The following is a 23,974-nucleotide window of genomic DNA, read 5'->3' as shown; positions in this document are numbered from 1 at the left end:
ACAGTACAGAAGCCCTCTCCCTAGTATAAACCCTGAAACAGGAAATGCTCAAGAGGCCCATGTCCAGTGGCGTCATAAATCCTGCAGTATGGAGACTTCATTACCGCCATAGTGTTTCTCCATTGGTTCCTCGTGAACTTTGCTACATGAAACCGTCTTTATCACGTGTTTTCCCACAGGAATATGTCATGTAAATGTTCTGGGTTATTTTCCATGTACAGAAGGGCTCATGTTTGGATAACCTTTGAACCTGAGACATAAACCATATGCTAAGATTTGGGGAGCTGTTAAACACAGACAAGTGTGTTGAATGAGTGTGTGTAACTCCTGTATATACTGAATGTTCCCTGAATTATTATAATTATCGAGATGTAGGGAAAGTAGCTTCTTACCTTATACAGTACAGGGTATGAGACGTCAATTCGTTTTTTATGGGGTGGGAATTTCCAAACACCTGCGTTAGCTACCTCATTCAGTAACCCACACAGAAAGCAGTCATTATTTTAGCAGACATTGACTAAAACAACATCTAAATGAGCTTTTCAGAGATGTATTGGCGCACCGTAGACGGACCACTTTTGGACAAAATATCCTCTCCATTAAAGGCAGCTCATTGTGGAATAGCCTCCCAACTGAGATACGGGATTGTCCCACGCTCAATAGTTTTAAAGCTCAACTCAAAGAATGGTTGAGAAACAACCAGACGTGTAATCACCGCTAAATGCACTTTAACACAGGGGTATCTCCTCTTGCACTTTATGCATCTCTTGTATCATCTCTTGCACTTAATATGTTGTTGCTGCTATAGTGTACTGCCATGTGGTAAATACTTGTGTATGCTGCTCTTGCTCTTTTGCATATCATGTATTTATTTTTTGCTATGTTTACAAATGTCATGTTCTTATATGTTGTATGTCAGGGACTACGGATGGAAATGAGCTCAAAGCTGAAATCCGGGATATTAACCCTTGAAGCATTATTTGTCTAAAGTGTTAATTAATGTGCATTGTCCCTATTCAAATAAACGATTAAATGAAAAATTTCCACTGCAGGGCCTCGCACGGCTTAGTACGGTATAGTTAGGCCTTGGTAGCCCAGGCTCACTTTATGCTGCGTTTCCATTACAGTTTAGGAACTGGGGCAGTAACTATAGTAACGCAGTGTAGGCGGAGCCGGGACGACATCTTCAATGCTAAACACAAAACCAACATCAGCCGTTAGCTGTTAGCCCTCAGAGCTCACAGCTCCTCATATCTGTTCAGAAACTAGACAAAAGTTAAACAAATACAAACCACAGACTGTCTGTGTCATGGAGAATACAGTCGCTGGTTCATTTATGTCTGTAGGCCGTTGTTGTGAGTGTGGACGGTCGGAGCATATGCTGCGTTAGCTTAGCCAATCTCCATTCAGAAAACACACATTTTAAAAGGTTTTTCGCCTGCCGTCTGTCTGCAGACTTGTCAAAGCATTGCATCCGGTATCAGTATGTTGTTACTTCGGCATCATTTTGAAACGTGTATTACAATTAAATCACGGTCAAATATGTTTATCTTGTTGTAGTTGCCAGCGATTCTCTCACTAGTTTAGCATACTCAGCCCGGTTGTTGGCCCGGAAAGAACCTCGATTTTGGAGAGCCAGAAAACTGTGAAAAAGTACCCGCCAGCCGGAACTACGCCTAGTGGAAACGCAACCAAAAACAGGCCGGGCACGGCACGCTTAAACTACGCTCCGCGCTGTATTAGAAATGCGTCTTTATTCTGTATTCTTCATAAGAATTTGAGAAATGGGTTGGAAATGGGTTGGAACAATAACCCGTTTTTCTACCCTGGCTTATCTGCTTATCATATTTGAACATTTTCTGATCAGCTGGCGTGGATTTCTGCATGGATTTATGAGGCGAATGCTTCTCTGGAGTCACACAGAGAGGGGAAACAATTGGACCATCTGTGGGGGGGGAGGATGGGCAGCGGATGGCATTTATGATGGCGGCTGTGGGTGGGAAAATGGTCGCTCCCGATGAAAGAGTGTGGCGATTGTGTGCTTCGGTTTGGAAGAAAGGCCAATGGTGTCGCTGTAAATAACAAGAGGGCCTTGTGACTGGGATGAGACTGGGCGGCACGAAGTCTCCGCCAGAGGTCACAGGTCACGGCGCATTCGCCTACCCTCTCAAACCAGAAACACTTGACGGGTGATAATTAAGAGTTCCGCAGAGACAAAGAATGAAAGAAGATTTTTTAACAGCGGGAATTACCCGTTCTTTTGGGAAAGTGATTCAAAAACACTTTAATCGCTTTAAGCTCCATATTGGACCCATTTGCATTGATGTGTCCTTAATTTGGGCACTTCCCGTTTGCTAGTTAGTGGTGAGCTGGTGCCTGCAGCCTTAGAAACAGCTGCCAGAGTTGAAAACAGTATGTGAGAAAAGTAAAGCAGTACTTCAAGTAAAAAGCATTCATTTCTACAAACATAAGTCAGTTTTTTTGGTCATGGTGGTCAGCTTGTTAAAATGTTGCATGTCTTTTGTGGCTGTGAAGAAGTTTGTGCTTAGCGACTACACTTTGTTAAGATGTCAACAAGCTTTGAAGAAGGTCTTTGATGGAAAATGTGCTTATTAAAAATATCTTTGCACAGGTTTGAGTGTGCAAATTCTCTTTTTCATTACGGTTGATTTTCTTTCTCCATTTCATGACTTTCAGAGGCTAGCTGTTTCCCCTTGTTTTCAGTCTTTATGCTAAGCTAAGCTACCTATCTGCTGGTTTTACCTTCATATTTAACATAGATGCATGAAATTGTATCAATCTTCTTATGCAGCTCTGCAAAAAAGCCAGGATATTTTCTTAAGATGTCTGATTTCTTTATAACGAAAACACTTCAGTGTACAAAGAGTACGATCAAACGTTTTTGGAGCTTGAGACTAAAGACAGGATTTGTGTTTGTCTCTGGAGCTTATTTGTGTCTGCAACTATAGTTTCAGAAGCATTGGAATAGTATGGTCCGATGTTTGAGTATGCACACATTCCAGTAGTGCTGATAGTTGATGGTACCTGTTAAAACATTTCCCCCCTCTACCCAAATACATCCTTCACACAGAAACAACATTTAATTTGGACTGCAGCCAAGACACCACACTATTTCAAATCTTCAGAAATGCTGGACTTAAAAGAAATCCAGCTGATGTCATCCGAGCCCCTCGCTGATCCCCCATCAGTCAGCTTTAATTTGCTCTCAGCTCACAGTTTACTCTAACACGGATTAAAGTCTGACGGAGGCCCTACATGTCACAGCTGTGCCGCCTCTGTCTGAAGCGCTAACTGAAGCCAATCTTTCTTCAGACGTGTGAAGTCCAGTTGCTTCTGTCCCCAGAGAGTATACTACAACTGGGACTGATAACATTGTAACTGAGAGGGTACAGAATTAGGTTTCTTAAGCAACTATTAGTCGACTAATATTCATAGATTATTAATTTTTCATGCAGAAATGTCAGAAAATGCGGTTTTCTGTGATTTAATTCATATTATAATGAGTATATTTGGGCAAAACAAGACATTTAGGACCTAATATACAGACATTTTTGTAATCTTTTCTGACATTTTCTATCAATATTATGAAATGTTAGTTGCAGCCCTAGTTCTGAGGTGGAGATGTAGGCTGCCTGAAGTGTTTAAAGGACTCAGATTCCTTGCATATTAGTCGATTGAATTACCTTGTTGTTTCTCCGCTTACTTTTCCTTTTATGGGCTGCAGTGTGCCGCTCTGGATGAGGCATGATTTAATAATGGTCTAATTTTCTTCAACCTTTGGCATGCAACAAAACAAACCTATGCTCATACTGTAGAATAATAAGAATACTTTTGTGTAATTATTGAGCAGGAATGAGAGGGTTTTGAGTTTGAACATACAGACATTTTTGATTGCAATGGAACTGGAAGACCTTTTATGACGAGTTCTGTTGCCATCAATCCAATATTTATGTTGTTACTAAGCACTTTCTATTCCGTATGCATGTTTCTGGCATATTTGTTTTTAGATGACATCTTCAGATTTAGTTAACACATAGTCAATATATCAGCAATACACTCACAGCAGCACTAGTTGCTAATGTATTTAAACGTTCACAAGTATTCGTCATTGCAGGTCTATTTGAACTTATTTTCCACTTATAACTACAATTTTGCTTTGTTTAGCCTGAACCTAAACCAAACACAGGACTGAAAATAGTCGATCATGCCTGAAAAAAATGGCTAAATGAAACTTTACACTCTTAAATCTGGGGGCAATGTCTTGGGACCATTAAAAGTGGGATACAAACTCTTGTCGGCAGGTCTTTTATGTACCTCTTTTTTGTGTGTTTATGTTTCCCCCCCTGAGGGATGCACTCCTTCGCCTCTGGAGGAGTGCATCAGCCTCACAATGACATTTCAGCCTGTTTCCACTGGCCTGTAGTGTCCGTGCAGACTTCTGGGACAGAGTCAGCTTGTGTGCTTCACCCTGGAGTCCCTCATGTTCCTCTTTCCCATGGACATCTGACACGCATTTCCTCCCTCTGCCTCCATCTGTCTGTGGCTCTCTCCACTGGCAACGTCTTCACACGGTTAAACAGGCATTGGATTTCTCTGGGGGGGGTTAAAGTTGGAAAACAGAGACATGGCACTTAAGTCAATCCTGTGAAACAGAATACATGAGGTCATTTTTATGTGCCCATGCCTGCTGCATGTTGTTCCTCTGGGTGCAAAAGGGCGGAGACGGGAGCCATCAGCAGGGTTAACATGGTTGTTTCGGAGGCAAGGTTCACATGTCAGGCGTCCTCTGGAGGGCAGCCAAGTGAGAGAAACAGCTGATCACTTACATGAAGTAAGAGTTAATGGGCTGTTGCTGCAGGAACAGTCAGTAAACATAAGTATGGAGGCACCCTTGTGTCTAAAAAAAGTACATGTTGTAGCATTAACAGCTGGACTAATACATAATAATGGTGGTCTTTTTGTTTATTTTATTATAATTGGCCCAAATGGGTGAGATTATTTGGAGAAATGGCTTCAGATTAGTTGGTCTTCTTTGCTTGCTTTTGCATGTTTTGGTTCACAGGACAAATATAGAGCCTGAGACCAAGATTATAACCCTGATATTAGAAAAGCCTGCATAGATGTTGGATAGAATACTTTGCTTCAGTGGCTGTTGGATAGCTTCCAGATGTGAAGGGAAACAGGATCTTGAATAAAACCACAACACCACATTTCACATGCTGCTGCAGAAGAAGAAATTTCCCTTTTTTGTCAGAAATCAAACTTTTTATTTCATAATGTTACCCAGCAGCTGCAGCAGCTGTGTCTCTGAGATTAACCAATAGCAGGTGCCCACAGTGGGAAGCTGACCACCCGGTGAGACCTGCTCCAATTGGACCAAATCTCACAGGCTTAGGACTGTGTACAAAAGTGTGTGTGTGAGAGAACATGTGTTTTACTCCCTGCCAGCGCTAGGTTAGCGGGTTCAGATGTGCAGTGTGTTATGAGCTGATTGTCCCCTGAATAACTTTCCATGCTGGAGTGTTTCCTCTCAGCAGGTGAGAAGGTGTCAGAACATTTCTGCCAGAAGGATGACGCAATATCCTGTCCAAACACTCATTTAAAACTTTAGAGGAAATATAAAGTAAAAGGAACAGAAAGCTCAGTTAGTTATCATTTTGAACAATGTTCCATTTCTTTTTCTGATAGTTCTCTCTCACTTCAGGGCTAAAATAATGAAGAAGTCGACAGAGAATTTTTTTCAAAATCAATGAGTAGTTTCACATTTTATTTGTATGGAAATGGCTCTACATTTTTAGCATTCCTTCCTTTTTCTTTACCGAATGTAATCTTCATTTTAATATTCATTTTCTACTGTTAGTCAGACAAAACAAGCAGTTTGAAGCCAAGGTGGGAAATTGTGCCTATTTTCTGACACTTTTAGTCTAAAACAATATTTTAAATGAGAAAATACTGTGCAGATTAATCAGTATTGAAACATAGCTATAGGTTGTAATTCAAAGTCTGGCTTCTAATTCTCCTTTTCAGCCAAATTTAGCAACAAAATGTTTTTATTTTCTGTACTCAAACTGCTGTGAACAGCCATTATGATGTTTTCATTTCTCCCATCTCCTCTTTGTCAGAGTTACAGCTTCCTCTAGTTTTTTTTTTCACTTAAACAGTTAATTCTATCTATATTTACATCATTAATAAACTTCGGGAACCCCCCCTGACCTGTGACCCTTTAAAGCACACGTTGTCTCTCGTGAATCTGCGCTGACAGGCCCCCCCCAGGAGTGGAAGTGTCCGCCGGGAGGAAAGGCTTCCTCCCTGGTGATGGAGATTTATGAGAATATTATCTGTCTGTCTCTGGGGCCGTTTGACTGTATGGGAACTGAAACATCAGCAGTTTTTTCCATGAATCCCCCCCCCCCCAAGTCTCACAGACACTGGCATGGAACTTGAGTCTCAATAGCACTTAGTTTCGGGCACTTTTACCTCTTCACAGCGCACTGACCACTGCTGTGTGGTTAGGGTCTGACCTGCAGGGTCACTGTGGTTTAGTGTTTGTTGATGCAGGGGCACCGGTCACGGATCAGTAGATCTGTGGTGGTTTCTTAACTTATCCTGCTTCCTGCTGTTCAAATCTGTCACATTTAACAAGTTTTAACATGTCATAACCTGCATTTTCTCCTAAAACCTGTAAAAACATGAGAAGAAATGCCTTTTTTTCAATTATAGCTCCTGGATATCTACAATCTTTTCTTATAGACTGTTAATACCTTCTATATTTTAACATTTTTCTCTCCAAAGAACGTGTGATTGCTGATCATTTTTGTGCTTTAAACTGACCCTGTCTTTGGTACTCATGTTGTGTTCAAGTGCACATAGTAAACTTTATATAAACTCTAGAAAATATACTTTTTGGGACACATATTTTTATTTTTATTTTTGGGTGAAATATAGCACAATACGTGCCATATTGAAAGGATTTTTGGAGAGCCCACCAAATAAGTTACATTTTACTTAACAGGGTCGTCCCTTTTTTTAAAATCTCATATTTGCCATTTTATTGCTCTTTACTACTTCCTTCATGTATTAACAACTTCCTTTAAAGAAAACTCCTTTTATTTTTTATATCTTTCCACCTAATGTCTCAAAATCTTTTCCCATTCCTCCTTCCTGCAGCGGAGAGCGGCGTCTCTTTGCTGCAGCTGATCGGAGACCCCCCTCCGGATGAGATCCCCAGGATGACTGGACCCAGGGGGGAGCTGGGCTTCATCTTCAACCGGGCGTCAGTGTGGAGCGAGCCGGCTCTGGCCCACATCCCGAACCCCTTCCACCGCCACTTCTCCCTCGTCTTCCACATCAAGCCCACCTCCCCCGACGCCTCGGTGCTGTTCTCCATCACCGACGGGCCTCAGAAGATCATGTACGTGGGCGTGAAGCTGAGCGCGGTGCAGAATGGCCGCCAGAGGGTGCAGTTCTTCTACACCGAGCCCGGCTCGGAGGCTTCGTACGAGGCCGCCAGCTTCGAGGTGCCCAGCCTGGTGGAGACCTGGAGCCGCTTCTCGTTGTCCGTCTTCGACGAGCAGGTCACTTTCTACCAGGGCTGCGACTCGGAGCCCCAGGTGGTCAAGTTCGAGCGCTCCCCTGACCCCATGGAGCTGGACCCGGGGGCCGGGATCTTTGTGGGGCAGGCGGGGGGGGCCGACGCTGACAAGTTCAAGGTAATCTTAGGGAAAAAAGTAGTGGAGAAGAAGTTAACATGGGATAGAACTCCAAAACCCTAACCAAAATAAAACTTCTTTAAGGACATAAAGAGGTTTCTCATCAAGAATATTCTCACCATTTAGCCTCATGATGCCCACCTTGACTTCAAATGATTGTATGTTTAACAGCCATTATAAGCCCCCTGGTGAAAGATTTTAAGAAGATCATTCACAGAACATATAATAATGATTTACCCCCAGCCCAAGGTAGGCAAGTCATTTATGAGACTGTTATCCAGAATATCAGCTTCTCATGAGAGGTTTTACATTTCCCTGAACTCTTCAACAAATCTTTATTTCCTGAAAGTAATAAGCCAGAGAAGCTCCAACATATTTGAGTTCCATGTGTCCTTCAGTGTTGTTTGATTTATCTTGTGTTTACAGACTGTCAGATCTTAATGTGGGAAATGTTGTTCCCAGACTTTAGGAGCTTATCGTGTTTACCTTCCACATTTGGACAAAACAAGGCTGCAATTCTCAGCTGCGTTTGGTGGAGCCACTTTCATTTTTTTTATCCTGTCTTAAAAGTGACTTTGGATGATTCCCATTCAGAATTGGAGCATATTCAACAAAGAATAAACAACATGTGCTGTGTAACTGGATTGCAGGACTAACTTTTACCGACTATAAAATCTGTATTTTGGAGATGCACCTAATTTGCACACTAGAATCTGGAAGAGAAGTCCATTTTCTTTTACCCTAAACTCCAGGGTGCCAGCAGAGGAAATGCTCAAGTGCTGATGAGATGTTTGCTCATCACATCCTCATCCAAATGTCACCCATGAGACTGGGAAAAGTCAGAATAATTCACTATGTGCTGAAAGAGCAGGTGTGTGTGTGTGCGTGTGTGTGCGAGACGTCTTTAATATCTCCCAGTGGCACCTCGCTGCAGGTGTGCTGGGTCATAGGCAACAGGAAGGGCAGAATGAACACTCCTCTTGTAAATCTATCACATGACCCTACCACCTTTTTGACCTCTGACCTTTCTGCTGGCACCCCGTCAGTGACCACATGGGACACTCACATGGCCTTTAAAGTGGAGAAGAAATGACTATGATTTGTGAAGAACTTAAACTGGCCAACATGAAGCACAAAACACTCTTTAAGGGACATACACTGGTCTCCAAGGCTGAGTATTCTCACTTTGTATGCATCATAAAGTCTTCACAGTGTGCATCGTGTTAAATATCCAGAGAATGGCCGCTGGTTGAGGATTTAAGAAGGTCATTCACATAGCTCTGCATGAGTCATTTCACATATTTTCCATCTCTTTGCAGCTTATAGAGAAAGCATGACTGCAAACAATGATTCACTGTAAATAAAAATGCATTTAGCATGTGTGTGTGTGTTTTTTCTAGGGTGTGATTCTAGATCTGAAAGTGGTGGGGGACCATCGTGCAGCGGAGCGTTTGTGTGACGACGAGGACGACTCTGACGCTGTGAGTGTTTCGGTTTTTAATTATTTCTGTCAAATTCTTTGAAAAAGGCATTTGTGTCACTTTTTTCCCTTCTGTTTGTCTCGCAGGCCTCTGGTGACTTCGGCAGCGGTGACGGCGAGCGGAGACAGACAGGACGCACTGTGAAGGTCAGTAAAGTCATTTCAATGAAATGTCTACTTGATACAATACTTACAGTTTATTTATTTATATGAATGTGTGTAAATACATTTGTGTTTTGTAATGTGGCAGACAGTGAACAGCTGGTTTTATAGCCCAATTCTTTTGTAATATATTGCATCAGAATGTTGTTAAACTGTTTGTTCTTGTAATATTTATCCCTTATTATGAAGACACACGCATAACATGAGAATTATGTCAATTCATCTCGCCATAGTGCATGCTGGGAGGATTCCCAACACACCTTTCATGTAACTGCGAGCACATAACCAGCCAGTTCCAACATTTTAGTTATTTTAGAACTTGGTTCATAAACTTTGGATACATTCAGCCTGGTTGCACGATCAAGTTGAGTGTAAAGACAGTGTATGTGTTTTTAAATACTCTCCTATGAGAATAATGAAGGATAATGTTTAGCAAATATGTTGAATATTAAGTTACAAGTTGATAAAATATTGGTATTTCAAAGTTTTAGTGGCAGCTTGAGTTCACCTGAAATAAGAGCAATGACACACATAGTACATATATAATCTGAATACTTCTGATAATGGGGAGTGTATGCTGCAGATATTTGAAACTATTATATTGTCTTCTGTTTCCAGACCACTCCTCGTCCCTTGCGGCCGGTACCTGCCCCCCCTCTGATTCCCTCAGAGGGGAACAGACTCAGAGAACCAGGTAAAAGCTCTTCATTGCCATCAACATGTGCAGTGTGTGACTGCCAACATGACACTCACACTGTGGAGAAGTGTAATGGAAGTTTTTAATCATACAGCAGACACTGCCAAAAAAAAGGTAGATCACTGCCTGTCGGGACCTGACGGGGGGAGCAGCTACAACATACTTCTCACATGTTAAGCTCTTTAGCTCCCCCTGGTGGATAGTTAAGGAAGTTTCTTTTAGTGATTTAAAGGTCCCCTATTATACTCTTTTTCAACAGTATATTATAGGTCTCAGATATATACAGAACATGTCTCTGAAGTGTTTGGCTCCAAATATCAAACAGATCATTGCAGCATCCCATAATCCCCTCTGTTTCAGCCCTGTTCCAAAAGTTCTTATTCCGTGTCTGTAGCTTTAAATGCTAATGAGCTGCTGGTGGCCACGCCCCTCTAAGAAGTGATTGGTTAAAAAAACACAATGGTGCTCTAGGAGGAGATTCAGGTGATAAGAAATGGGGGGGTGTTACCTTGGTTGGTGATTGGCTGATGGTTACACATCCCAAAAAAACATTGTGACAAAATCTGATCAGCTCATTTTCGGACAGGTTTTTAAAGAGTGGGGGTTTTTGTTCTTGAAACTTTCAGAATCTGTTTACACAGAATAGACACATATTTATGTTTAAAAGATAGGAAAAAGTGGATTTTGCATAATAGGTGACCTTTAAGAGAGAAGATTAGTAGCTTTAAACTTGCCCCAATTAGCAGATAAATACTTTATTCATTGATTATTTTCGAACATAAAACAGTTTACAAGAGACAATACATGGTACACGTGTAGGTGATAAAAAAAACAGAACAAAGACAATATTAAGGTCTTCAACCCACTACAGGCTGAGGGATATATTCTATGTAAAGCCAGACCGGTGTTTATCAAAGAGATGTGGTTTGGACGTTGAATTTGACATCATTTTTGTACATGGAAATTCCCTAAAGCCACATGGATATAGGGCAAAAATGTGCACACTTTTTTTATACTAAACTAATACATTTATTGTAAGCAATTAAGACCAATTTGAAGATATGTCAGTTTGGTCCCAGTTCATTTAGGTGTACAGGAAATCTCAAACCCAGTCATCTCTTTAGCAGTTTTGCATATTGAGCGCCGGTAAGGCTTTAATGAACGACTTTTCAGGAATGGTAATGAAACTACCTGTCTCTGTCCAACCTCAAGGGTAAAGATCTGAAATAGATACTTAACTCTCCCGTCACTTTTTGAATAAATGAAGGTAGACATTACAGAGACATCACATTCAAGTTGTGTTTTTATGACTTTAGATGTCAGGTATCAGCAGCCGGATGTTGGTAACAGCCGGCCCGGAACACCTGGTCCAAGAGGTGGGTCTCTGGGGGCAAAAGGACCGTGTTGGGGCTGGCAGTAATGCATGTCCTAATAAACATGCGGCCATCCTATCACAGTGTAGAATGAGCGATCTGTACTTTGTGTCATGTTGGAGCTGAGAGCATGATGGTGGAGGAGGATTTATTTTATTTAGGTTGTTCCACATTCCTCAGGCTTCAGTGGAAGCAGTCAAATTCTACACCTCTCTTTGTGGTAATTTGATGAACTGCAATCTTATGTTTTGACGGCCTTTGACAGAAAAACTAACTGCAGCACTGCTATACCTACATGTGTCCACTAGATGGAGAAAAAGCACTGAGTAGAAACTCATGCTCTGTTCTTCATTATCACCTTATCTCACATCATTTCAAAACATCAGATCTGTATAAGTGTGCTTGTGGTGTTTCCGTGCACCCTTTAAAGTTTAAAGTAATAATTGGGGTTTTTCCTTAAAGAATAAAGGGTACATTATGCAGTTTGGTGGTGGTAGTAATGAATGTGCTGATCATCAGTGGTACGACCTGATGTATGCACAGTCAGAGGAAAAGACATGCCTGATGACTAAAGAAATATCCCAATACAAATGTTTCATTTTAAGGATTTAATGTATTCATTCTCCTTTTGCTTTAACTGATGGAATGGTCAACATTTCACAAACAGGCAATAAAGTCAATTTTGCACATATCTCACTTGCACAAACTGTGTGTGGTTCTATATAAAGTCAGATATTCCTGTCAAAAATATAATAATATGTTTTGAGTGCATAAAAAGTGCGGTCAGTATGCGTGTTTTGCTTTGGTTCCCAGAATGCATTTGCAAGTGGAGTGGAGTGCATGATGTTTATTGAAGCATGGCTTTAAAACCCAGTCGTTCCTCACCAGTTTCTCTCACGCCTCCTTCAGGTACCGCCGGTTCTAAAGGGGAGAAAGGAGACAGAGGGGACCAGGGCTTAACGGGGGACCTTGGCCCCGCAGGGCCGAAGGGGGAGTCCTCCTCCTCTGGGTCCTCCTCCGGGTCCTCCTCCTCCTCCTCCTCTCAGGGCGGAGGACAGAAGGTAGAAACTCTAAACACTGTGCACCAGTATAATCAGATGCAAACAATACCTCTACTTAATATCTGTCTTTTCTTTATTTCAGGGAGAAAAAGGATTAAAGGTATGTGAACAGTGACGTAAAGTAGGTGGTGAAGACTGGATTTGAGGACATAACAAACAAACTGGCTTTCTTTCCAACACACAGCTCCAGATTTCCCTTTTAAAGAAATGGAATAAGCCCACTTCAAAGTATTCATATAAATAATAACACGCGCTCACTCATTAGCAGCTTTGTAACCTCTACTTAATATTTTTTAGTATGATAATAATTGTTTTATATTTATTTACGCTTTTTAATATATAATGTCAGTATTAACTTATCAGTCATAGTTTTATTTTATTATATTAATGGTGATAATACTTTTTATATATAGAGTACTTTTCATAGTACTCAAATGCACAATGAATGAATTCGTAGACTGGGGGGTAAATTAGTATTTGTCTTGTTGAGTTGAAAAAAAATGGCGAGAAATATATTTAGCAAAAATAAATTCAGAACTTTTAAAATGACTGTTTGAGAAAAACACAAAAACAGCTCTACTGACCCCCCCCCCCCCCCACCCCACCCCACCAGGGCAGTTCCGGGTTTGGTTACTCCGGTAATAAAGGAGAGCGCGGGGCTCAGGGGCCCTCTGGGCTCCCTGGCCCCCCCGGCCCTGCAGCTGAGGTGGTGCGACTTGGTAATGGAGACGTGGTGCAGCAGGTGTCCGGACCCTCCGGACCCCCAGGTCTCCCGGGAATCAGCGGGCCCCAAGGGTCTGCAGGGACGGACGGAGAGCCGGTGAGTTCAGGAAGATGGGATATTCCAGAATTTGTGCACATTCTTTAAAATATTTACATCACTCACTGATTGTTTTTATCTTTCAGGGTGATCCAGGAGAGGATGGAAAAGCTGTAAGCCTCTTTGTTTTTAATGAACAGATTTTTCTATTAAATAGAATTCGGTAATAATACAAAAATAGCAGTTTAATTGAGTTCTTCTTCTCCTGTTCCCAGGGTGCCGCGGGGCCACAAGGTTCTCCAGGAAATCCAGGAACTGCTGGCTATAAAGGCGAAAAGGTTGGAGTGGATGGACGAATAAAGAGTCCCTCAACTACTCATATTCTACTTTTCAAATATTTAATTAGCGTGATCATGTGTGATGTTTCCAGGGTGATGTTGGAGAGGGTCAGCCAGGACCCAGAGGCGCCCCGGGACCACCAGGACTTCCTGGAACCGGCACTGGGGACCACCCAGTATGTCGACCGTCAAACACACTTTTCTGTCATTATTTATTTATTATAAGACTTCTTAACTTTTTTTTGTATGTGTTGATAGACCTTTTTTGACATGGAGGGCTCAGGATTCCCAGACTCGGACAGAATCAGGGTGAGTTGATGATTATCCAAGTTTTTCAAAAGTTACATTTTCCACCACAAAAATACTCTGATATTTGTTATCCAGGGGGCCTCGCGGTCCCTTGGGAATTTCTTATCTTGTTCACATTTCATATTTGCATGTACCTGACTTGGTTTTCATTCAAATTGTTCAAATTATAATGAACATAATTCCAAAATCGGTAATTAAAGTTGAGTTTTTCCATGACATAATGCGTTTATGATTTGTTATCCAGGGTGGACATGGCCTTCCAGGTCTGCCAGGGCCCCCCGGCCCCCCTGGGACTTCAGTGGCAATGGGACCCAACGGCCCAGTAGCTTTCGGACCTCCAGGACCGCCGGGACAGGACGGAGTCCCCGGAATACCGGTGAGGAGCAGGAGGCTCTTTCTACTCTAAAGAGATTCATATTTCATTCATGAGATGGTTGTCAGAAAATAATTGTGTGCTAATAATTGCTCTGACAACTAATTGTTTCTGGAGGTTTACAAATCCTTCATAATATCAATTAGATGATAAACAATCCATTATCATACATTTAAAGTAAAAACACCTTTGAGGTACCGTACATACCTTTTTGTAGAAATTCCTATCTGAAAAATATATTTTCACTTCATTAAAGATATGAGGCACTTTATATTGAAAAACAGGGGTCTTTTATTGTTTTGTTTTTTATTTATGTTCTTTTATTTGAATGTATGGAAGAGCCCATTAGTAAAATAGTCCAAAGCTTTTTTTCGTGAGTTCATATAAATATGATTTATTGTGGTGAATGCCTGGTCATATGATATCATTTCATAGTCCTTGAATTTACTTGAATCAAAATAGTATCCAGGCAGACTTGGTGCTTGTGTATCATTCTCTGAATTATTAATATGATATCACTTGATGACACTTTCCTGAACCAATAGAAACTTATTTTCACTATTTCTTATAATAATTAATTATGTATATAATAAATACATTTTTAACCCTGACTGTTTATTGTGCTATTCAGGGACCGCCTGGCCAGCCAGGAAGACCGGGTCTACCGGGTCCCGGAGGAGAGAGGGTGAGAGTGTAAACATGTCAGCTACTGAATCCAAGAGGAGAAAAACATTGGAACATTTTTATTTATCACAATCCATTTTATACGTTTCTCCTAAATCCATTTCCTCTCCAGGGTGAAGGTGGGGATCTTGGTCTTCCAGGAGTAGCTGGAGAAAAGGTGGGTTACATCTGAATTTTATCATCTAATGAAGTTTTGCACTTGAACTTAAATGAAAACGGTGTGGTGGGGGACTCCAGATATATCCTGTCTTCATATGTGTTGCCTTCCTCCAGCAAAACTCGCAAGACTCAGGCTTTTTCACGGGCCTGTATTCTTACTTTGCTCCATCCTCTACGGTAATAGGGTCTTTGGTGCTTTCATTTCTTCTTTACCAACTTTCATCTGATTCCATTTCACCAACTAACATATTCAACCAAATGTCACCTTGTATTCCACTTTCTGAAACCTCATCCCTCCTGCTTTTTGTCTTTCCCTTACATCAGTACTTTTGAAACGCCATATATTTCTTTGTTTGTTGTTGATTTAGCTTTGAGTTTCGAATGTAATTACATTTTTTGGGTAGTTTTCAGTGTGCGTTCTATTGTTAAGCAACATTTGTTCAGATTTTTTATTAAATATATTTTGTAGTTGTTTAATTTTGTCCAGTATAACGTCTAAGATGTTAAAATATCCTTTTTCTACGTACACAAAATCATGTCTGGACAGCTGTGCAATGTATACGATTAAATGTTTAATCTTTGCACTACTTCAGTGTCCGTACTTCTTCATATTAAATCTGCACACAGCTCTTGCATGTCTCCCTTTTCCCTTTTTCTTCACTTCTGTTGCATTAAATGTCATTTTATAGCGAGATAATAATAGGAGTCTCCATGTCCTCAGGGGTCTCAGGGTGACCTGGGTCTGCCGGGTACTTCTGGGCAATCGGGGCTGGCGGGGCTTCCAGGTCCCATGGGGCCCGTCGGACCCCCCGGACCTCCAGGGCCACCGGGGCCTGGGTACCGAGGAAGTAATGTGAGTAGAGCTTAAAATATTGAGCTACGATAAAAGGTTCAAACCAAACCTAAGTGGTCGAAATTTTAAAAACTGGGAAAAAAGGGATCACAGCGGTGTGTGCAGTAAGAAAGAATGGAAATATTATGAGTTTTGAGGATTTGAAAGAGAAATCTGGGTTGGAAAATGAAGACTTTTTTAGATATATACAGTTGAGGGACTATTTTTTATAAAGGAAATACAAACCCAATCCTGAAACGGAGTGATTGATATATTCATACGGACATACAATCGGACCAGACTCAATGCTTCTTCAGCGCTATATCAAACTATAAGAGAATGTAGAGATACTTCTACCCATTACATCAAGAGAAAATGGGAGAAGGAACTAAACATTGAAATGGAGGAACACAACACACCACCACAAACTAAAGGACATGGAAGGAGTTTGGATGGAAACACCTCAAAAGATACTCCCAAAATAAAGAGTAAACAAACCTGTTAACAACAAACATGTCGGCCGGTATGTGGGAACCCCTGCTTCTGGGCACGAGAGACAAAGCAGAATTGCTAACGTGCTTAATGACAATGGGAAAGGAGTCTATCCAGTGTATAGGATATACATATATATCATGTATTTATATATCAACCACTGGCATGTGAAAAGGATGTATTCCTCTAATGTTAAAGAGCATTGTGGGACAGTTGTAATGTGTGCATATGGTAGTAGTATTATTGTTCCTTATTTTAGAATGAAATGAACAATGTTAACCTGCTAATAATCCCCATTTTCAACTAAATATATCAGTATTTGGTTGTCATTTTTTCCAACACTTTTTGTTGTATTCTAACTACCGTACTTGTTCCATGTTTACCTTTACTCCTGAAGCTTGTGTACTGATGTATCAAAAAGGATTTAGTGATTGAGAGAAAGCGTCATGTTCTCTCCCCACAGAGTAACCAGGATCAGTATGATGTGAACAACGGCTATGCTGGTCTCCCCGGCCCACCTGGACCTCAGGTACACACACACACACACACACACGCACACACACACACACACACACACACACACACACACAGAGCATTTACAGACAATGCCCTGCCTCACGTTTCCATGTTTTCTGTTCTAGGGTCCATATGGTATTGCAGGACTTCCTGTGAGTAGATGACATTTTCAAAGACAGTAGAATAAATACTGTTATAATAATTAAATATGTGGAAAACATAAGATGTACAGAAGAGCTGTGTATTTCAAACATAATGTGCATATCTAACTATCCTATCGGATAAAGTAGAGTCTTGGGTGTTTTTATATATTTTTACATTACAGCAATTAGTAGCTTTCTATGAAATGTCAACACTAAATATAGCTTTGTATTAATGTAACGTTATCCCTGTGTGAATCAATGCAAGTTGTATCTAAAAATATTAACTTTTCTGAAGGTTAAATATCAGTTTAACACCCCGGTCCTGACTATGAGTATCAGTGATGTTTATTATGATTCTCAGGGAAAATCCGGTTTGCCCGGTAACCATGGGGACAAAGGAAACGAGGGGTCACGAGGACCTCCAGGGATGCCAGGAATGGACGGGTTCCCCGGACAGTCGGTATGAGACCACGAATTCTGGGATTTGTAGTTTTTGAAACCACTGGACTCTGAGACAGATATTCCAGTTTTCCATTTGCCTGTTTTAATGATTGTGTTCTTTTCTTTAGGGCGATAAGGGAGACCGAGGACAGAGAGGAGAGCAGGTCAGTTGAATGACAGTTACATTTTTATAAGACAAGAAATAAGAGAATTCCGTTCCAAGGCCCCTAAGTTTTTTAACCGTTCAGATCTGCTGTAACCAAGGTGTGCTGAAAAATAAATCCCACTTCATCATAGATTCAGTTTTAATTAGTTATTAGCATAGTTAAACCCCCCTAAAAACGTAAAGCTTCCCTATTCTACTATTTTTTAACAGTATATTATAGGTCTCAGATGTATACAGAACATGACTGAACTGCTGAAACTCCAAACAGATCATTGTAGCATCCCATAAACCCCTCTGTTTCAGCCCTGTTTCAAAAGTGCTGATTCTGTGTCTGTAGCTTTAAATGCTAATGAGCAGCTGCTGGCCACGCCCCTCTGAGGTCATTTATGTAAGCCATTCAGAAGGTAACGCACAATTATCATCCAGCAAAGTCATAATAGTCTGAGTTGGGATCTACAAGTGTTTCTAAAGCAAAGAAAGGTTATAATGCAATCCTTATAATTAATCTAAGACAATATATAATGATATTCATGTGTTTTTCTATTTACTCAAGTTCCTTACGTTGGACAACCAATGTGGGGATTGTAAAATCAAGATGTTTTTTTCTTCCTCTTCACCTTAATGATTCCTGATTATATAAGTTTTCATTCATGATTCCTGCTTACTGTATATAAGCAGGAATCATTTGTATACATTTAGCAACATGTGCTTATTCAGAATTTGTTTTATTACACATACAAGGAATTTGCTTTGGTATACTGTATGGTGCATTCAAAGACTCAGAAAAAAGCAAAACAACCATAAAGAATAATAATAATATAAAAACGATTTTACGATTATTACTACATACAAAAATAAAGACAAAATTGACACACAATGTTATTATGTGAGAAACTGAGTACAGTAAAATATGACAACTATATTGAAAGTGGAGCATCATACACAATGTAAATATGAATCATAAACATATTTCATTTTCTCGACATATGCATGCGTGTTTTGCTCTTCTTATCAATGTTTTATGTTCTTTTGTGTGGCAGGGTCTTCCAGGGCGTGACGGGGGGGGAGCGGGGCCTCCAGGGCCCCCCGGACCACCAGGAGAAATCACCTACCAGAGAAGTGACGTGAGTCAGTTAAAACAAAGACATTTGAAATGATTGTAACCCTCACATAACTGCCTGCACTTTAATCATGTGGACTAACGTCACTGCCTGCTGCTGTTTGTTCACCCCCCCCCCCCCCCCCCCCCACTAACGGACCTCCCTCTGTAGTCTAATGAAGTGATTTGGAACGGAGGGTCACAGGTGAGTTCCCCCTAACTGAGCACACCATAAACCTCACTAAACTAAAGTTATTTAAACACATTAGCACTACTTGTTGATGGTTTTCTTCATGTGTAATCGCTCTCCTCTCCAGGGAGGATCTGGTGTTCCAGGTCGAGCAGGATTTCCAGTATGTATCTCTTTTTACTATCGTAGCATTTCAACAGTTCAATTCAAATGAGAAAATGAATGGAAGTGCATCACTGTGTAATAATGTCATTAATGTGCTTTGATTTAGGGACCCTCGGGGCCTAAAGGAGACCAAGGAGACACAGGGCTTCCAGGATATGCAGCTAAGGTATATTATTACTAATTATTTTGCATTACACATTAAAAAATACATATTGCATGTTTTTTGTTGTAGAATTATACCTTAGATAGATTTGTCCCAACAATGAGTCGTATTTCAAGAGAACTCTGACAATTTACTTTATTAACATTCTTTATTCCAACTTGAATTCATATTTTATAACATCAACAGTTTAATTGACCTATCCAGGTGACTAGGATATATAACAATCATATTTTTGTTCTTTTTTTTATTCCCGTTTTTAACTATCTTGTCAAACTTGAACTCTTTGGCCGAGCTTATTTATTTATCTTCTCGGCTAATTTTAAGATAAAGCCATAATTATTTGTATTTTTGAGTAATTCATAAGTTTTGAAATACCCAGCTTTTCTGCAAATGTACGGGGTGATTGCTAGAAAAAGCATGATGATACATTTTCTTGATATTGTAGGATGTTTAGTATATCTGCTTGTGATGATGTCTGATTCAATGCAGCACATATATGTCATTTCTTATCCAAGTATTCCTCACTATCAGTTTGTTTTTCTCGTCTCATTCTATACTGGTTGTTTGCATTAAATGTTGTTTTTATTTAGGGGGCGAAAGGAGAGCCTGGTATCATCCTGGGGCCGGACGGGAGACCTCAGTACCTCGGGGGTCTTGCAGGACGTCAGGTAAGAAATGAGCAGATAATAGGATGACCTCACTATTACTGCACCACAGCTCAGACTAGCCTAAATACTGTCCTTTACTTTTGACAGTGCAGGGATGTAAGCAGGTATTAATCCATAAAAGTGTTCTCAGTGTTTATTTGTATTTATTCACAGGGTGACACTGGACCCCCGGGCCCTGAGGGACCTTCAGTGAGTACCATATTCGTATTCACCACATTTGAAATGCTTTGCTGATAGTACATACGATAAGTGAATCATTTAAATTGACCTGTATGAAATGCTTTCCTCTCCAGGGTCCTTATGGTGCTTCAGGACATAAAGGAGAGATTGGGATTCCAGGCAGACCTGTGAGTATATCAAATAGTATCATTTACTTTATCATCAAATTGTGGACATTATGCTTTACATTTTATATATAGGGTAAAACATTTGATTTTCAAAAAAACCTTTATCCAGGGGTTGCTCCAAATTAGAGTATTAACAAAGTTTAAAAAACAAGAACGGTGAATTTAATTAATTGTGTTACACTAAATCGTTATAAGTCATACGTTTAGTCCCAGTCCGCCCCTGATAAAGGGTCATGACAAAAGGCTAGCCCCTTCTCTGTCAGAATAAGTTGGCTTTAGTTTGAAAAGAAATAAGTTATTATTGATTATTTAATTATTAATATATTTTATATTTGTATCTGAGCTTCTACAAGTTGAAAATGACTACTAAACCAATATATCAAGTCGGTTTAAAAATGGTACGATCCACTCCACAGTGCCAGTAGGAGTCCCCGCAGTCAGAATTGTTTAGGGTTTTGACGTTTGTTGATATATTTTATGTGACAAAAATGTAACTCTGTTTTATTTCAGGGTCGCCCGGGGCTGAACGGCGTCAGAGGAGAGAAGGGAGACTCAGGATCAGGATCTGGGTCTGGAGTTGGTTACCCTGTGAGTTTCTCAGATCTTTATTCAAAAGCCTCAATTTCAGTCCCATTAACTTGAAGTTTTTAACATTCGTTCATAATAATGAATATTTGTTGTTTTGTTCCAGGGTGTTCCAGGTCCCCCCGGCCCCCCCGGACCTCCTGGATCTTATCCCACAGACAGACAGGGAGTGAGTAAAAAGAAAATATATCACGTTACCTAGATTTAACTTAATTTAGGACTTATCTGTTTAAGTAATGTCCTTCATTTGAATCTGAATTGAAGTATATGGGGGACAATTAGAGATCGCTTAACTTAAATGTTGCAATTTATTGATCTAATAATGGATGTTATCTTTTGGAATTGCAGGGATATGACGATTATTCCAGATATAACCACGGTAAGTTTAATTTGTATTAGCTTTGCTTTTTTTAATCTATTTCTAGAGAAGATGAATGCCACTTTTATGTCTGTAACTAAAAATGGAGTAGCTGGTTTGACCTATAGGATAAAGAATGAAGCGAATGAGATCATCAATCTATTCCTTTATTCCTTTGGGATAAACACAATGTTATCTGAACTGCAGGTGTTTTACTTGATATAATGTTGCTGTGCTTTTTGTTTAAAGCTGCTAAAGGAGATAAAGGGGACCCCGGACCCCCAGGCAGAGTTGAGATTACAGGTAGCGTAACATTTCCTGTGGACAAAAACAAATAGCTTTTTAATAAAGATGAAATTCATAGCAAGACGTTTTGTTTCTGTGCAGGAGGCGGGTCGACCTTTGACATCTACTCCCTGAGGGTAAGTGTGCCTTTCTGTTTAAAACTATGACCATCAGTACTGTTGGAGAATCATTTGCTTAGGTATTTAATCTTGGACAAAGTTCATCATGTTCTCCTCTCACTGTCTCCTTTCCCATGGCATAGTTCTACGGCCTTGGGTATAGCTGCTATCTCTCTTAAGGACGGGCAGCTTGGATATAGCTGCTATCTCTCTTAAGGAGGGGCAGCTTGGGCGCATTGTTGTTGCCAGTCTGTGACCGAGCACAAGCCGCCATGAGGTCGTTTACAGTTCAGGGACGAAGGTTCCCTGGCGTACATTCTTTCCTATGGACGAGAGCTCTGTTAGATTCAGGGTCCATAATTAGTTTAGTCTCACTGATGAAGAATGTCGATTATTACACTCTGAACTATTTAAAACCTCGAGCTGCAGAAGGAGTTCTTCAGAATTGGTTTGGTAACCGCTGTGTCAACTCGTGACACACCACCTGTCTTGTCAACTCTCCGGCCGTAACTCCCAATAAACCGTCAGTGTTTGCCACCAAAGCTCCAACTCTCCTCGTGTCTCTCTGAGTCCTGTTTACAATTGCTTCAGAAGTTTCTCCCACAAGAACTATTATCTTTTAATGTCTTGGGTGTTTGTTCATATGTGCAGAATGAGATGAAAGGGGAAAGTGGCACCCCGGGCTACAAAGGGGATAAAGGAGAACCGGCCGGGGGATATTATGACCCCCGATATGGAGTGAGCGGGGCCGGAGCACCTGGACCCCCGGTAAGATCAGAAATCTAAAGCTTTAAAGAGTAAATCTGTGCTCTGAAAATCCAAATCTAAATACTTTCCTGTCTTTGTTGCTTCAGGGTCCAAGAGGAGACTCCATCGTTGGGCCAGCAGGCCCTCAGGGGCCCCCCGGTCAGCCAGGGAGAGGCTATGATGGTCAGCAAGGACCCCCAGGGCCCCCTGGACCTGCAGGAGGATCCACACCTGAAGTTTACAGAGGCACACAGAGTGAGTTAGGGTCCTAATCACAACCGTATAAGCAGTGGTGGGTAGGGCTGGGAAACGTGTCGATGTTCTATTGTTATTGTGATGTTAAATCACAAAACATTTTGTCAATCATTTAGTTACTTTTAGATATTTTTATATGACTAGTATTTTCTTAGTTTAAAATGCTGATTTATAGTCAATTGGAGTAAGTTTTTCTAGCTCTTCGATTAGCCTATTTGCCTTTTAACCGCTTGGTCAAAGAATACTTATTACTGATTATTTATCAAAATCCTCATTGAGTAAATACAGCATGGTCAACCTTACAAGATTGTTGCGTTATTGATATCAAGATATTCGGTCGAAAGGATTGTGATATTATTATCCTAATATCCCTAATGGTGGGTAATGGGGTGCACATCACTTTTTTGCCCTGGTTCTCAAAGGAGCACCTGGAGATGTTGCTTGGTGCTCATCCTTAGAATGAAATAAACCGTAACTTTTGAGGGGGTCTTGACTTTATTTGCCAGACACACGGCACTGAACACACATGCAGAGGTGAACACTGAACCCACATGCAGAGGTGAACACAGAACACACATGCAGTGAGCATAGCCAATAACAAATTAATGTAACTTATTTTATTTGTGTTGTTCATTCATATCTTATTTTACCTTAACATTTATTTATTTATGCATTTTTTTTGTATCTCTCCAGTTTTAAAGGATGTTTTTGGTTCCTGTATAGTATACATTGAAATGATTTCAAACCTGTTTATCCCAATAATTATAAAGGAGTGTCTTGGAAATATGTGTTTACATAAATTGTGACCAAACCGTTTGAACTTAGACTAAAGTTAACTATGTAAACACTCAGAGTCCTTACCTCACTGAGCTGCAGTTATCAGCCTCTCAGTCTGACTCTCCCTCCACATTATTGTAGACACATCTTCTTCTTATATCCGTTAAAGCAGATTCTAATAACAACAGAGCCGGTACCGGTGCACCCTCCCTCTCTCCCTCTCTCCCTCGCTCACTCGCACTTTGGCTGTGAGCTGCGATAAGCCGACATCCCCCATTTTCATCACTTACAGCGCCCATTGTACAGGGCAAATGAAATGTGTAACCGGGATGTAAAGGGTGTTAAATTTACTTAATTATGAATATTGTTACATCAAGGCCGAAAATTAGGATGAGCACCAACGGTCAAAAATGTGTTTTCCCTCCCAGAACTGCCAGCGCAGCGCCTCCCCAGATCTGGCGCCCTAGGCGAAAAGTTATAACGCCAGTGCAACCTCACAC

At 40.7% G+C, this 23,974-nt stretch overlaps 1 protein-coding gene across 6 annotated transcripts in view; it reads left to right on the top strand.

The window, feature by feature from the left end:
- Nucleotides 1-23,974, top strand: part of LOC307034001 (uncharacterized protein) — a 46,986-nt gene that overhangs the window by 16,094 nt on the left and 6,918 nt on the right. For 4 of the 6 annotated variants that reach the window (XM_079672669.1, XM_079672668.1, XM_079672667.1 and 1 more), the window contains exons 2-35: nt 7,189-7,730; nt 9,131-9,211; nt 9,298-9,357; nt 9,991-10,066; nt 12,352-12,503; nt 12,586-12,603; nt 13,117-13,323; nt 13,410-13,436; nt 13,539-13,601; nt 13,694-13,777; nt 13,860-13,910; nt 14,155-14,286; nt 14,915-14,968; nt 15,080-15,124; nt 15,241-15,303; nt 15,848-15,979; nt 16,914-16,979; nt 17,092-17,118; nt 17,471-17,569; nt 17,679-17,714; nt 18,757-18,840; nt 18,988-19,020; nt 19,133-19,168; nt 19,277-19,336; nt 19,924-20,001; nt 20,155-20,190; nt 20,295-20,348; nt 20,859-20,936; nt 21,040-21,102; nt 21,282-21,312; nt 21,541-21,594; nt 21,679-21,713; nt 22,347-22,463; nt 22,550-22,697. In XM_079672669.1, the coding sequence (XP_079528795.1) occupies nt 7,189-7,730; nt 9,131-9,211; nt 9,298-9,357; nt 9,991-10,066; nt 12,352-12,503; nt 12,586-12,603; nt 13,117-13,323; nt 13,410-13,436; nt 13,539-13,601; nt 13,694-13,777; nt 13,860-13,910; nt 14,155-14,286; nt 14,915-14,968; nt 15,080-15,124; nt 15,241-15,303; nt 15,848-15,979; nt 16,914-16,979; nt 17,092-17,118; nt 17,471-17,569; nt 17,679-17,714; nt 18,757-18,840; nt 18,988-19,020; nt 19,133-19,168; nt 19,277-19,336; nt 19,924-20,001; nt 20,155-20,190; nt 20,295-20,348; nt 20,859-20,936; nt 21,040-21,102; nt 21,282-21,312; nt 21,541-21,594; nt 21,679-21,713; nt 22,347-22,463; nt 22,550-22,697 (2,922 nt within the window). The remainder of the gene's footprint in view (nt 1-7,188; nt 7,731-9,130; nt 9,212-9,297; nt 9,358-9,990; nt 10,067-12,351; nt 12,504-12,585; nt 12,604-13,116; nt 13,324-13,409; nt 13,437-13,538; nt 13,602-13,693; nt 13,778-13,859; nt 13,911-14,154; nt 14,287-14,914; nt 14,969-15,079; nt 15,125-15,240; nt 15,304-15,847; nt 15,980-16,913; nt 16,980-17,091; nt 17,119-17,470; nt 17,570-17,678; nt 17,715-18,756; nt 18,841-18,987; nt 19,021-19,132; nt 19,169-19,276; nt 19,337-19,923; nt 20,002-20,154; nt 20,191-20,294; nt 20,349-20,858; nt 20,937-21,039; nt 21,103-21,281; nt 21,313-21,540; nt 21,595-21,678; nt 21,714-22,346; nt 22,464-22,549; nt 22,698-23,974) is intronic. The other 2 variants (XM_079672666.1, XM_079672665.1) reach the window with 2 other exon arrangements.

Source organism: Notothenia rossii (genome assembly GCF_949606895.1).
Source record: "Notothenia rossii genome assembly, chromosome: 3".
Lineage (NCBI taxonomy): Eukaryota > Metazoa > Chordata > Actinopteri > Perciformes > Nototheniidae > Notothenia > Notothenia rossii.
This window is presented reverse-complemented; position numbering and strand designations above follow the sequence as displayed.